This window comes from Peromyscus maniculatus, chromosome 1 (genome assembly GCF_049852395.1).
Source record: "Peromyscus maniculatus bairdii isolate BWxNUB_F1_BW_parent chromosome 1, HU_Pman_BW_mat_3.1, whole genome shotgun sequence".
Lineage (NCBI taxonomy): Eukaryota > Metazoa > Chordata > Mammalia > Rodentia > Cricetidae > Peromyscus > Peromyscus maniculatus.
In genome coordinates this window covers 138,449,358-138,465,039 of record NC_134852.1, presented here as the reverse complement: position 1 = coordinate 138,465,039, position 15,682 = coordinate 138,449,358, and the positions used below count along the sequence as shown (strand labels likewise).

The 15,682-nt window shown below is 48.9% G+C and overlaps 1 protein-coding gene across 1 annotated transcript in view; it reads right to left on the bottom strand.

Annotated features, from left to right (window-relative positions):
- Positions 1 to 15,438, bottom strand: part of Itgam (integrin subunit alpha M) — a 50,381-nt gene extending 34,943 nt beyond the window's left edge. The window contains exons 1-8 of the mRNA XM_076553346.1: positions 15,328 to 15,438; positions 13,006 to 13,111; positions 7,068 to 7,171; positions 5,052 to 5,122; positions 4,777 to 4,894; positions 3,162 to 3,292; positions 2,682 to 2,827; positions 858 to 1,011 (exon numbers count right to left, since the gene is read on the bottom strand). Coding sequence (XP_076409461.1) covers positions 858 to 1,011; positions 2,682 to 2,827; positions 3,162 to 3,292; positions 4,777 to 4,894; positions 5,052 to 5,122; positions 7,068 to 7,171; positions 13,006 to 13,111; positions 15,328 to 15,355 — 858 coding nt within the window. The 5' untranslated portion in view covers positions 15,356 to 15,438. The remainder of the gene's footprint in view (positions 1 to 857; positions 1,012 to 2,681; positions 2,828 to 3,161; positions 3,293 to 4,776; positions 4,895 to 5,051; positions 5,123 to 7,067; positions 7,172 to 13,005; positions 13,112 to 15,327) is intronic.
- Between the last annotated feature and the right edge of the window lie 244 nt (positions 15,439 to 15,682).

Genomic DNA, 15,682 nt, shown 5'->3' with positions numbered 1-15,682 from the left:
TGCCCCGAGGGCTGGCCCTCCAGATAAACAGTAAGTACTCTTACTGAGCCATCTTTCCAGCCCCGAGAGAATCCCTGTGATGGGTGGAGGTTCTTCTTACACACCGTTCTATGAGTTCATACCTTTCTCTATGTCATACAAGGTGGCACACAAGTGCGGTGGCACTGGTGACCCTCACACTTTACCTCTTTCTGTACCCAAGCCCTTTTCCCAAATTTTGCCACACCCACCCACCCACTCATGGACAATCCTGCCCAGCTCACTGTCTCTGCATCAGCCCATGATTGGTACCAAATGTGATGCTAACAGAAGCTAGTCAAAAGCACCTGCAACATCTGCCTCCTTTCTCCTCTGCCTTTTTCATGAGGGCATCCCCGGGGGAGGCCACCGGAGAATGAGATCTAGTGAGTAGTAGAGCCAAATTACCAACTTGTCCCCAGCAAGGCTGTCTGCCCAGCAGACAAGCATAACTGTCATCCAGAAGTGGATCCAGCAAAGGCAAGGTCGGCAGATCTGCCCACCAGCCTGCAGCTAACGGCAGATATGTGAGCCTTGCTGAGACCAGGAAAACAATCTGGCCAAATTACAAGCTGACTTATATTAAGCTACTGAGGGCTGGAGAGATGGCCCAGCCATTAAAGGCTAGGCTCAAAACCAAAAGTGTTGAGCCACTGAATTTGGGATCATTTGTTATATATACAGTATTATTGTGGTGTGTAGATATGAGCTAGCAGTGTGCATGGCCCAGCAAAGGCCTTTGCCTCCTTTTCATTTTACCAATATTTGCAAATTGAAGACAGGACACATCAGTAGACAATCTCCAGAGAAGTACCAGGCCCAATATCTACATTTCCTACCCCAATGACATAGCGAATGATCCCTGCTTTGTCTGCCTCAGGGATGACATCCTCATAATCCAAGGAATCACCGAATTTTTCTCCATCTGTGATGACAACTAGGATCTTCGCAGCATTCTCCCGGGCCCCACTAGTTTTCTGAAACAGTTCTCTTCTGTGCAGAGAAGAGAATGGCAGAAACACAAATAGACAGAGATGTTGTTAGCATCCGGCATGAAACAGCAACAAAGTCCCAATCACAGGTACAGCTGAGCTCTGTCTGTCAAGGGCTGTCTCCTCCTGAGTTTGACTGTTTTTGTTTTTATGTTTTGAACACAGAGTCTGGCTGGGTCTCAAATTGGTGATCCCCCTGACTCTATCTCCTGAATAACAGGCATGCACTACCACATGCAGGCTCCTCATAACTGTTAAATATAGAAAAATGTAAAGAAATAAAACCTCTCCAGTCCATCATTAAATCTTATCTAGAATACTATTCAAGCTTTCTACTTCATTTTCCTACACATGTGTTGTGGGGAGAAAGTGGGATGGGGCAAAATATCATACCTCAGCAGCTGTCTATTGTGGATATTAATTTAAGATGTGTTACATTTGTTTATGCTGTGGAATATTTGTTTAATAATGCAAAGATGTATTGCATTCTTTTATGTTGTGTTTGTTTAACTCTGTGAAGCTGTGTTACTGTGCCTGTCTAAAACACCTGATTGGTCTAATAAAGAGCTGAATGGCCAATAGATGGGCAGGAGAAGGGATAGGTGGGGCTAGCAAGCAGAGAGAACAAGTAGGAGAAAAAGAGGAAGAAGGAATGAGAAAAGAAGGAGGAGGACATCAGGGGCCATCCACCCAGCTATACAGCAAGCCACGGAGTAAGAAGCAAAGAAAAGATATACAGAAATAGGGAAAGGTAAAAGCCCAGAGGCAAAAGGTAGATGGGATGATTTAAGTTTAAAAAAAAAAAAAAAAAGCTGGCTAGAAACAAGCCAAGCTAAGGCCGGGCATTTATAAGTAAGAATAAGACTCGGTGTGTGATTCATTTGGGAGCTGGGTAGAAGACTCCCCCTTCCACCCACCAAAGAGTAAAGAGTAGTGAAAAAACAAACAAGAGCTGCCCACCTTGTTCTGAGGCAGGGTCTCTCACTGTCCTGGCGCTTCAAGCTCCAGGGACCCTCCTCTCTGTGCCTCCCCCCCTGGCATTAGGATTCCAAGTGAACTGCCACTGAGTCTAGCTTTTCTACATGGGTTCTGGGGATGGAACTCGGGTCTAAGGTTTGCATTGCAAGCCCTTTATTAACTGACCTATGGCTCCTGCACCTCATCTTCTTACGCTCTGTCCAACCCCACACTCCCCTCAGTACACAAACCAAAAGCAGAGCCATCTTAGAAACAAAAAAGACAGAATGTCTGCCTCCTGCTTAAAACCTGCCGTGGGACAGTCAGCCACACTGACTAGGAAGTTGCATTTGGTGAGGACATGGATTTAGCCTGTTTTTATTTCGTCTTTTTGTTGTTTCGGTTTGGTTTGGTTGGTTGGTTGTTTCTTACGGTGTTGAGGGTCCATCCCAGCGGCTTCCATCCATTAGGCCAGCACTCTGCCCGAGGCCACATACCCAGAATAGGCTCAACCCATCTTTCCAGCCGTGTTCTTGCTGCCTCTCTAAACTGTTGGTTTTAACTGCAGCCTGTGTCTACATGAACGTTCTTCAAACAGTTTCGCCCTCTGGAAAATCCGTCACCCGTCCCTGTCTGAGTAGCTCTCTGGCCCTTCACCGTCTGGCTGAAAGCACCATCGTCTCCGTCTCCGGAAGCAAAGAGGTGGCGACTCACACTACTCTGAGGATTCCCGTGGCGGTTTTCGTCCTTCCTCCCAGCTGAGATATGCGGTTCACATGGGACCTCGGGTTAGGTTTTCTCTTGAAATCGTTGAAGCTGAAGTGAGTCTGGAAGCTATCGGAGTACTGCATCAAAGAGAACTAGGGACAGGGCACCTGGCGTTACACCAGAGAAAGTACACACACACACACACACACACACACACACACACACACACACACACACACACACGGACTGTACACATCTTTTGACAATACTAGAGCTCAGCAAGACGGACATGTGGGTTTCATCCCCCTATCAATTAATGAGGGCCGCCTACTTGAAAGGAGCCAAAGAATGCTAAGATGGCAACCAGCACGGGAGAGAAGAGCATGGTGAGGTAACGCTACCGTCCAACCCCACATTTGTGTCCATCCAACAGCCTGGTTGTCATGAATTTGTCAGCCTTATGTAGGGCTACCCACCAGCCCTCACCAAGGTTTTAGACTTTATGAACTGTTCCATCACAGTTGAGACAAACTCCTTCATCTTCTGAAAGTCTCTGGGGTTGATGCTACCAGAGCCATCAATCAAGAAGGCAATGTCACTCTCCTGCTGAGGACATTCTAGGTAAGAGGGGAAAAAAATAGAAATTAGTAAAGTAATTAGAAACGGCATCTTTGGATGTCAGCTCTCAGCTGGACAATAAGGGGCACACCCACTCACACACACACACACACATACACACACACACACACACACACACACACACACAAATATAAAACAAATGCTTTTAAAAGAAAAAGTGGGCACGGTGGTGCACACCTTTAATCCCAGCACTTAGGAGGCAGAGGCAGGTGGATCTCTGTGAGAATAGCCTGGCCTATATAGTGAGTTTCAGGACAGCCAGGGATATGCAGAGAGAGACCTTGACTCAAAAATATCAAAAAAAAAAAAAAAAAAAGAAAGAAAGAAAAGAAAGGAAGAAAGGGAGGAAGGAAGGAAGGAAGGAAGGAAGGAAGGAAGGAAGGAAGGAAGGAAGGAAGGAAGGAAGAAAGAAAAAGAAAAAGGAAGTTATAAAAGAAAAAATGACTGTTTTATAATCAGCTTGGGGCTGCCAGGCACTGTGGGAAAGCGGCTTGAAATGACCATTCAGCCCCTCAATTTCCTTCTCGGTCAACAAACCTAGGCCTCGGAACCAGGCTGGTATTAGGAGACCACTCCTCCCCGACCACTGACAGCAATGTACCTGAACAGTCCCTGTGGTGGTGTGAATGAGAACGGCCCCCATAGGCTCACAGATTCGAATGCTTGGTCACCGGGGAGTGGCACTATTTGAAAGGATTAGGAGGTGCGGCCTTGTCAGGGGAAGTGTGTCCCTGGGGGTGGGCTTTGAGATTTCAAAAGCCCATGCCAAGCCCTGAGTCTCTCTCTCAGCTAGCAGATCAGGATGCAGTCAGTTCTCAGTCAGTTCTCAGCGACCACGTCTGCCTGCCTGCTGCCATGCTCCCTGTCAGGATGCTAATGGACCGACCCTCTCACACTGTGAGCCCGCCCTCAGTTAAATGCTTCCTTTTATAAGAGCTGCCTTGGTCACAGTGTCCCTTCACAGCAGTACTGACCAAGACAGCCACCCTCCTCCTGAGCATGAGAAGCACTGTTAGTTTTGTTTTGTCATTTGAGACAGAGTCTCCTGTAGGCCAGGTTAGCTCAAACTCACTCTATAGCTGAAGATGACCTTGAACATCTGACCCTCATTCCTCCTTCTCCCAAGTGTTAGGATCACAGGTGTAGGCCACTGCACCTAGCAGAGCTGGATTTTTTTTAAAGATTTATTTATTTATTATGTATACAGAAGAGGGCGCCATATTCATTGCAGATGGTTGTGAGCCACCATGTGGGTGCTGGGAATTGAACTCAGGACCTCTGGAAGAGCATTCAATGCTCTTAACCTCTGAGCCATCTCTCCAGCCCAAGGATTTTTTTTTTTTTAAAGTTACTTCAAAGGACTAGAATATGGCAGAGGTAATGAGCTGTTAATTCTAAAACAGCCTGAAAACAATTCTCAGCCCTGCCTCCCGTCCTCAAGTCTCTGCCAAAAATGACTTACCTCTGAGAGCCTGTGGGAACTGCTGGGGTGGCCTCAGCAGGTCGGAGCCAAACAGGAAGCACAGTCCACTCGCATACGTGTTCTCCTTGCAGTTTTGGTGCACCGTGGGGCCGCAGGCCTGAGGGGCAGAGCGCCGTCGAGCGCCAGTCAAGGGGCTGCCCCTGCCCCCTGGCCCGCCATCGCAGAACCTCCACCCTCCACAAGCCCTCCACCCCAACCTCCCCAGGCCTCCCACCTCTCCCCTCAGAGCCCTCTTCTGATCCAGGCTAACTCACCAGCAGCTGGGAGGGGTCTGGAGTGGCAGCCAGGGACAGACCCAAGGACATGTTCACAGCCTCTGGGGGCACTAAGAAGACAGACACACAACACAAGTGTTGAGAAATGTTGTGGGGTGTGTGTGCGCTGTGTGAAGATGTGTCGCTGTGATTGGTGAAATAAAGAGCTGAATGGCCGGTAGCTAGGCAGGAGGCAGAGGTGGGACTTCTGGGCAGAGAGCTCTGGGAAGAAGAAAGGCGAAGTCTCCAGAGAGACAGGAAGAGGAAATAGGAGGTACAAGATGGAAGAGAGGCAGCGCCACGTGGCAGAACAGAGATTGATATAAACATGTTAAGTTAAAGGAGCTAGTTGAGACAAGCCTAAGCTAAAGGCCAAGCTTTCATAATTAATAACAAGTTTCTGTGTCATTATTTGTGAGCTGGTGGCCAACCAAAAAGCTTGCCACAATGAAACAGTGACATGAGAGATACACATACCCATGTTCACTGTCTTGCTCACAATAGCCAAGCATAGAAGCCAGTCGATAGATGACTGAAGAGAGAAAAATGCAGTCTACACGACAGAGTCACATCCAGCCACAAAGAATAATGAAATGATGTCATTTGCATACAAGTGGATAGAATTAAGAAAAATAAGATTTAAAGTGTGGGGGAGCATTTGGAGTAGAGGCAGCAGGAAGAGGCAGGAGATTAAAGAAGGTAAAGAGGGTGAAACGATCAGAATATACTATACGCATGCGTAAAAATGTCAGCCAGGCGTGGAAAGGAGCACCTTTAACCCCAGTGGCTGGGGGGCAGAGACAGAAGGATCTCTGTATATTTGAGGCCAATCTGGTCTACACAGCAAGACCTGGTCTCAAAAATAAAAAATAAAGGATGAAAAAGACACTGTGATAATGAAGCCCAATTTCAGGAATGGGGGTGTGGCCCCGCTGGTAGAGCGTGGCCCAGCATGCACAAAAGCTTGAGGCCACGTGTGGTGGTGCCAATACTTGGGAGTGAAGCAGGAGGATCAGGAGTTTAAGGCTGTCGATCGCTACATAGCAAGTTCGAGGCCAGCTTGGGCAGCAGAGACCTTGCAGAGAGGTGGGGGAGGGGAAGAGAGAGGTAAAGGGAGAGAGGGACAGGGAAAGGGAGCTAATTCTCTCACATGATATAACATATACTACTTATGTCTATCTGGGAACAGGAGCATTGGCTCAGTCAGTAAAGTCACCATCATGAAAGCTTGAGGGCCTGAGTTTGGGTCCCCAGAATCCACGTAATAAAGTGGGTGAGGTCACACTTACCCAGAACCCCAGTGCTAGAGGGGCAGAGGCAGAAGCAGCCTTGAAATTCATTGATCAGATGGCCCAGCAGTCAAGGGTGCTGTTTGCTCTTCTAGGACTTAGGTTTGGTTCCCAGAACCTACATAGCAGCTCACAACTGTCTGTAACTCTGGTTCCAGGGATCTGACACTCTCTTGTGACCTCCCTGGGCACCAGACATGCATATGGTACTTATACATACATGGAGATGCATATGGTATATATACATACATGGAGGCGAATATTCATACGTGTAACATAAAAAATAAGAGAGAGAGAGAGAGAGAGAGAGAGAGAGAGAGAGAGAGAGAGAGAGAGAAATTCATTGCACAGACAACGTAGGCAAACCGATGAGCTCTTGACTCAAAATAAACAAGGTAGCATGCAATCAAGAACGACACCTGATGTTGACGGTGGCCTCCACAGGTGGCGCACAGAGCACATGCACCTGCAGGCACGCATACAAAATATTTAAATATGAATTGTTTTAGCAAAAGAGCTGCCAAGAGTCACTTCAGCCTGGGAGACACAGGGGAGACCATGAAAAGGGAGCAAAGCAGGGTTGTCTGAGGGTCCGTAGACAAGGGAGAGGCTAGGAAAACAGGTGCTCTCTGCCCAGCAGGGACGAGCAGGTGACAGGAATGCTGGGAAAGCAGGTGTGCCCACGGGTAGACTCCCATCAGGAGCCAGAGGGAGAGCCGAGACTCACCTTTCAGGGAAATGGGCTCGCACCTCCTGGTGCTGTAGTCACACTGGTAGAGGGCACCCGTTTGGTTAACATCCTTTACCTCTTGGGGGGCTGCAACAACCACTCTGTAGAAAGGGGGGGTAATAAAGAGCCCTCTGAATGTATAGAAACAGTCCTACCTTCCAGAGGGAAGTGAGCCTCCTGAATTCCCATACACAGAAGGGGAAATTAGCAATGCAAAGAAAATGTAAGTCCTAGAACGGGAAGGATCTTTCTAAGAATGACACAAAACTCTGAATTTTTAAAAATGGGTTTAAAGAACGATCGCGTGGTTAGGATGGAAAGGGTGGGGTGATAGAGAATGAGCCAGGAGTGGAGACGGAGGTTTGCTCAAAATACATTATAAACACATAAGAAATTCTCAAACAATAAAAAATGGATAGTTCAACCACATAACCATTTTAAATAAATGTACAACTATGATAAACGATTACAAGCAAAGTCAAAAGATAAATTGGGACATACTGGGAAGGGGAGACTTGAACTTACACCCCAGGTCACCTCCCTCTGGTCTGTCAGTTCCTACAAACCAGGGAGGGGAAGAGTAGAAAATGGGGAAAGAGAAGAAGAAAAGCACCAACAGACGAGGGGACCGCTGTGGAACAAGGGCTCGGGCCCAGAAGGGCCACTGCCACCTTGAACTCCCAGGAGCTGTAATTACCCGGAAGAGACAGGAATGAGATCGATCCACCAACGTTCCATCTGGAGGGGAGGGGAGAGAAGGGGAGGGGAGGGGAGGGAAGGGGAGGGGAAGGGAGGGGAGGGGCGGGGAGGGGCGGAGGGGCGGAGGGGCGGAGGGGCGGAGGGGCGGAAGGGGGAGGGGGGAGGGGGAGGGGAAGGGAGGGTGGGGGAGGGGAGGGGAGGGGGGAGGGGGAGGGGAAGGGAGGGTGGGGGAGGGGAGGGGAGGGGGGAGGGGGAGGGAAGGGGGAGGGGTGGGGGAGGGAAGGGGAGGGGAGGGGAGGGGAGGGGTGGGGGAGGGAAGGGGAGGGGAGGGGAGGGGAGGGGAGGGGAGGGGAGGGGAGGGGAGGGAAGGGGAGGGCTCCCGAGCCCGTTAATGGTTGGCTAGGAGGAAGGTCCTTGTGTAGGTTGTACATGCTCCTGCGGGTAACCCTTTATCCACACTATGGAAGCAACTCCAGGTAAACACTGGCTCACAGAACTAGACCTGGAGTCATTCTTTAGTCTGCTGCTGCTGCCCTATCTGCAGGGAACTTGTGTTCACGCCTCTCCAGGGAAAAGTCCCACAACAGAAGGAACTCTCATGAAGGAGAAAATCAGCTGGTGATACGGCTCCAGTGGGCGAAGGTGCTTGCCACACAGCCTGATGGCCCGAGTTCAAGCCCTGGGACCCGTGATGGAAGGAGAGAACCGACTCCCAAAGGTTGTCCTCTGACTACCATGTGCGCGTGCGTGCGCGCGCGGCGCGCACACACACACACACACACACACACACACACACACACGCATGCACGCTGTACATGCATATGCTATTAGATCATGGTCCTGTACCTGCTCACTCTAGGAGGCCAGATCTCACAGGCTAAGGAAATCAGGCCTCATCCCCCTGAAGCTCTGCCTGTGGTCTTTTAACTAATCTATGGCCTAACCGTTGCTGGCGGCCCATTCTGCTCATCACATATACCAACCCACACCAAATCATGTGCTGCCAAACTTCCCTTCATCTTCTGAAAAAATATAAAAGTTGAGCATTTTTCTTTGGCTTCTGGAATTTCTCACAGCTTTCCTCTGGGCCTCCCCCACCATCCTGTCATGACAACTCTCTCTCTCTCTCTCTCTCTCTCTCTCTCTCTCTCTCTCTCTCTCTCTCTCTCTCTCTCTCGTTTGTTTGGGTCTCACTATGTCACTCTGGCTGTCTTGGAACTCGTTATCTAGACCAGACTGACCTTAAACTCACACAGATCTGCCTGCCTCTGCATCCTGAGTACTGGGATCAAAGGTGTGTATCACCACACCAAGCTAAGAGTGTTTTTTAGTTATATGTGTGTTCGTATCCCTGTGTGGGGGTATATGCATGTGAGTTTAGTGTTTGAGGAGATCGGAGGCACCAGATCCCCCTGGCCACTCCTTTCTTCTATCCACCATACACAATAACAACAACAACAATAATAATAGTCATCTTTAAAAAAATAAGGGGAGTAGAGAGATGGTTCCTCAGTTAAGAGCAGCGGCTGCTCTTCCATAGGACCCAGCTTCAATTCCCAGTGCCCACACAGCAGGGGACAATGGATCAGGAAGAGCTAAGAGAGGGGTAAGTACAGAGAGGAATAACTAACAATAAAAACAGAAAGAAAGCAGTGATGACACACGCCTTTAATTCCAGCACTTGGAGGCAGGGGCAGGTGGATCTCTGAGTTCAAGGTCAGCCTGGTCTACAAAGAGAGTTCCAGGACAGCCTGGGCAATGCAGAGAAACCCCATCTTGAAAAACAAAACAAAACAAAAGAAGAAAGCAATGTGGAAACCAACTACTCTAGAAGCTCCCTAAAATATATCCACCATATGTATGTGTACACACATATACACATTTATAATTTTCTCTGTGTATGCAACTCATGCATACACTCCCACACAGATATACACACATATAACTATTTAAAATTTATATATATATATATATATATATATATATATATATATATATATATATATATATATATATATATATATATATATATATATATATGAAATTTATAAGGAGTTACCCTATGAGGGAGGCAATTCCTCTCCCAGACACTGGGAGCTATCAAAAAGCCCAGATAGCCTCTATGACTCCAGTTTCAAGTCATCTGCTGCCCTCTTCTGGCCTTTTCAGGCACTGCATGTCCATGGTGCACAGATTACACTCAAACTCGCACAGTTAAAATAAAAATAAATCTTTTTTGAGAAAAAAATATTTTTTTAATGTTCATCATCTTTATCTATCAGGGAAATGCAAATTAAAACTACTTTGAGATTTCATCTTACCCCAGTCAGAATGACTAAGATTTTTTAAAAATTACAACAAGTGCTGACATGAAATCACTGTTGGTGTGGGTGTAAACTGGTGCGGCCACTCTGGGAATTAGTGTGGAGGTTCTTCAAAAAGATCAAAAGAGATCTACTACGAGACCCAGCTATACCATGACTGGGCAAATACTCAAACGGCTCCATTTTCTTATACAGAGATCCCTGCTCGTCCATGTTCATGGTTGCTGTATTCACAATAGCCAGGAAACGGAAACAGCCGAGGCGTCCCTCAACTAATGGATAATGAAAGCACGGCACATATGTATACATAGTGCGCTGCGATTCCGCTATGAAGAAAAATGAAATTTGCAGGGAAATGGATGGAGCTAGAAATAATCGTTCTGAGTGAGGTAACCCAGACCCAAAAAGACAAATGCCACATAGTCTCGCTCATATGCAGGTGCTGTCTTTGAATCTTTGCATATGTGTGTTTAAACTGGAGTGCCAATAGAAGTCAGGAAAATAATAATGGATCATGGGGGGGGGCGTTCAAGGGAGAAGGCATAGAATGAAGGTGGTGTGGAGAGAGAAGGGAGGTAACGGAGCAGGAGGGCTGAGAGAGGAGCGGGTGTGGGGAGGGATAACTAACAACAAAAACCTTAAAAAAGCAAAAGCAACTACTATAGAAACTTCCTAAACTATATACATCACACATATGTGTGTATATCACACACACACACACACACACACACACACACACACACACATACTTATATGGTGTTACCCTATAATGAGGAGGGAATTTCCTCTCCCAGATACCATGAGCTATCAAATAAAAAGCCCAGCTATAAAGTGCTTCATTTTGAGTTGTTGGTCAGTGGGATCCCATAGACTTCCTCCCTAAACATCACAGGCTGTTGCCATTGCTCTTGGCTACCCTCCAGAGTTTGATGGTAATGACTCATTGCTTAAGACAGTGCATCCTTGAGTCATAGAATATGGAGAAATCAAGTGGTACCGAGCTGGAAACTTCATCCCTACTGGCCAGCTGCCACGGTGCTGGAAAGCTCAACACATATTACCAGCAGAGAAAAGTAACCAAATGCTTTAAACAGCTGTGGACCTTTTGGTTACAATAAGGACTGGCCTGGCAAGATATCCAAGTGTGTACTGGTGTAATAGCGGCATGAATATTATGGGAGTGTGATTGTTACTTTCTGTCAACCTGGACATATGTGGGAAAGGGTCATCTCAATGAAGGAGTTGCCTCCATCAGATTGACCTAGAAGGGCATTTTCTTGACTGGTGACTTGATGTGAGTGATACCTCTGAGCAACGCCACCCCTGGGCAGGTGGCTCGGAGCTGCATAAGAAAGCAGACTAAGTAAGCCAATAATCGATATTCCTCCAGGGCTTCCGCTTCAGTTCCTGCCTCCAAGTTCCAGTCTCTAGACTCCTGCCCTGGCTTCCCTTGGTGGACTGTGATCCAGGCTTTGTAAGCCAAATCAACCCTTTCCTCCCCAAGTTCCTTTAGGCCATGATGCTTTATCAGAGCAGTAGAAACTCAGATGAGGAGTAACCACCACTTTCTACTTGCATTAGAGTTCTGCTCCTCAAGACAAAATTCATGTCTAGTACTGTTAACTGGGTCAAGATTACTGTAGCTAGGTAAGTCATAGGCCCAAGGGGAGAACTACCTACTATGAGTCTACTAAGTGGGCACAGAATTAAACTTCTTTCTAAGTTCTTAACATTACACCCGTAGATCAGTGCATTTCTCAGTGCTCATTAGAGAAGCTTCCTTTTAAGTAGATGGCAAAGACTCACAGCTGTTCCATACAGAGAACAAGAGAGTGGGAGTACCCAGCTCTAAACGAGACGTCTATACCACGTACTTCTTCTCAAGGCTCAGGAATCCTTACAGACAGGAAGTGGAAAGATGATGCCAGCTAGAGGCAACGGAACACTGTTCTCTGGACATGACAATACTGTTGCTCACACAGACCTGGCCTCGGCAACTGCAGGCACCAGTACTTTTTCACTCTGAAAAGATTATTTCCAGAATGAGTCCCGGTGAACATTCCTCTAAAAGTAAATGTTTTAGGCTGAATATACCATAGCCCCTTATCATTTCTCTTTATTCTGTGATAGCAAGTGAGCAAGGTAAGATTTATTTCCATAGCAGAGAGATGGCTCAGTGAGTAAAAGACACTTGCTTCGAAACCTATGAGCTAAGTTCATCCTTAGGGCCCACATGGAAAAACCAACCCCCACAAGCAATTCAGACTTCTGCACATGCATGCTGTGGCATGTGTACACACACACACACACACACACACACACACACACACACACACACACGTCTTAGAAGTATTTACGGTAATAACATATGGTTATTACCATATATGTTCAAGTAGGTCATCACTTGAACATAGCTCATGCTACAGCTTGAGGGTGGGGCGGTGGGCAGCAGTTAAGACGTAGATAGAAAGATAAAAATCTCTCCTGAAGAACCAGTTGGCTTCTTAAAGCCAACTGTCAGGATCCCTCCTAGGAAGAGAAGGACAGGGGTAAAAAACACATTTTGTTCTCCACTTTTCTTGAATCTTGTGAATTTGGAACCCTGAAACCTCATTACAGATTCGAAAAAAAAGGAAAAAAAAATCAACCAAGAGGGCCAGGGGTGTAGCTTCGTGGTAGCAAGCCTTGGAGTCCATCCCTAGCAAAGAAAAGACAGAGAGAGAAGGCCGGAGGGAGGGAGGGAGGGAGGGAGGGAGGGAGGGAGGGAGGGAGGGAGGGAGGGAAGGAGGTAGAGAGGGAAAGGAAGAAACCTCAATAGGAAACTATTTTTTCCCTAACTTTCAGAGAAGCACCGAGACAGGGGCACACACACACACACACACACACACACACACACACACACACGCCTTTACCGAGAGTCACCGAGCTGGACCACACTCTGCCCAAAGCCTCTTGCATTCTCCTGGAAGGTCATGGGATTTTCAGTGTCCAGATTGAATCCGTGACATAAGGCTAGGGCTGGAAAGACGACAGGAAGTCAATAAAAAGGAACCAACACGGTTAAGAGAAGAGCACACCTTCCCACTCGTGACCTTTCCTGACCTTATTCACTGAAACTCCGACAGTCAGGGGCCAGGGTCCACGCGGTGGTGGGACTTGTCCGTCCGGTTTTTGAGACAGAGTTGTATATTACCCGACCTAGAACACTACAGTGTAACTCTGGATGACCTAGACCTCCTGATCCTCCCGCCTCCACTCTACCTCCCAAATGCTGGGGGTGTAGGGGGTGCAGGGCTAGTCCACCACACCACGGTCCAGGTCCTTTTTCTACAGAGGACCAGACAGTTAAGCGGAACCCAGCACTGGGGGGAGGGGGGAGCAGAGGCAACAGCTGTGCCACAAGTTCGAGCCCAGCCTAGTCTCAGTAGTGAGTTTCAGACCGGTCAGGACCACATGGTAAGACCAGGGAGGAAAGCTTTTGGGGACAGGGTCTCACATAGCCTAGGCTGGCCCTGAATGCCTTCTGTAGCTGAAGACCATCTTGAGCCCGGATCCTCCTGCCTCCTGCCTCCGCCTCCCACTGCTAGAATTACAGGTGGGTACCACTGCGGTCCAGTGGTCTTGGGGATCAGATCTAGGGCTTCATACAGACTAGGCAAGCCCCGGGCCTCAGATCCGCCAACGTTTCATCAAGGGAATTCAAACTGTAATCCGTTATCACCATTTCTGTGATACAGGGTTACTCGTGTGGTGAAGGAGATTCTTGAGGAGTGGCATTTCTCTCAACTAGGAGTAAAGTTAGTGTCCTCTGTCAGCCATGGATGATAAGTGGTCATCTTCAAAACAGGTGACAGCTACCTTTAACCCGTACCAAAGGTGCGGACCCACAGCTCAAGGGTCTGTAAGAGCCTGGAGGGACAAACCAGTCCCTCTCTGAGCCCACAAAGGCCTCTTCCCCCGCTGTCACAACCACAATGATTTACACAACAATCAAAGGTCTTGGTTAGAAATTGTCCTTCCTCTGCGGGTCTCAAGCAGCTCTTCCCCTTCCTGACTCACTCCCAACAACGCAGACATGAAAGGAAAGGACCTCAAACCGCTTTTTGACTCAGCACTCAGTCAGTCAGTCAGTCAACATTCGTACTAGGTCCTTGTTGACTAGAACTTAAGGCTAAGTAGGTGGGACACAGGAGGAAATACTCTGGAAGCAGAGGCCACGCCTCCCCGGTGCTGTCCCGCAGCTCTCTGGCCTCAGCAGCCTCGTCATGACAGTCTTGCAGAGTCAATGGATTTAGTCCCTCACCCATGCTTCCCTGACCATCCCTCTATAACAGAGTGTCTACCTCACTCTATTTCTCCTTAGATCATTTATCCTTCCCTAAAGCCCTTTGCCTCTCCCCCTAACTCCTTCCCATGCTCTGCCCTTTCTCTCGACTTGTACACCCGAAAGATGCCCTCCTCCCCATCCTAGAGACCCCCTAACCCTTCCTCCCCACCCTGAAGACCTCCTAATCCCTCCTCCCCACCCTGGAGACCCCCAATCCCTCCTCCCCATCCTAGAGACCTCCTAATCCCTCCTCCCCACCCTGGAGATCCCCAATCCCTCCTCCCCACCCTGGAGACCCCCTCATCCCTCCTCCCCACCCTGGAGACACCCTAATCCCTCCTCCCCACCCTGAAGACCCCCAATCCCTCCTCCCCACCCTGAAGACCTCCTAATCCCTCCTCCCCACCCTGGAGACCCCCTAATCCCTCCTCCCCACCCTGAAGACCTCCTAACCCCTCCTCCCCACCCTGGAGACCTCCAATCCCTCTTCACCACCCTGGAGACCCCCAATTCCTCCTCCCCACCCTGGAGACCCCCTAATCCCTCCTCCCCACCCTGGAGACCTCCTAATCCCTCCCCCCCACCCTGGAGACCCCCTAACCCTCTTCCCCACCCTAGAGACCCCCTAACCCTCTTCCCCACCCTGGAGGTCCCCCAATCCCTCCTCCCCACCCTGGAGACACCCTAATCCCTCCTCCCCACCCTGGAGGTTCCCCAATCCCTCCTCCCCACCCTGGAGACCCCCTAACCCTCTTCCCCACCCTGGAGACCCCCAATCCATCTTCCCCACCCTGGAGACCCCCAATCCATCTTCCCCACCCTGGAGACCCCCAATCCATCTTCCCCACCCTGGAGACCCCTTAACCCCTCCCCCCCACCCTGAGGATCCCCCAAGACCCAGACATACCTGTCACCAGGAGAACTTTAAAAGTCATGGCTGAAAGAAACAAGCCCCTGGGAGACCTGTGAACTGCGGGGTGGCAGGCACCACACAGATATTGAGGAAGCCACCAAGACCAGGCGGAGTAAAAATAGAGAAGTGGGAGGCCAAGCAGTCAAAGAACGAGGGCGGAGGCTGCAAGCGCCCAGCCCTGCTCAGCTTTGCTCCGGGACAGCATGGCCTGCTCTTCCTAGCAACCCCCGTTCCTGACCCAAACCGTTAAGGTCACCACCCAAAGGTGCCATCTGTCACTCACTTCCCCCGGGACGGGTCAGATACTATGAAAAATAAGTTAGGTAGACGGTAGAGCCAGGCTGCTCCG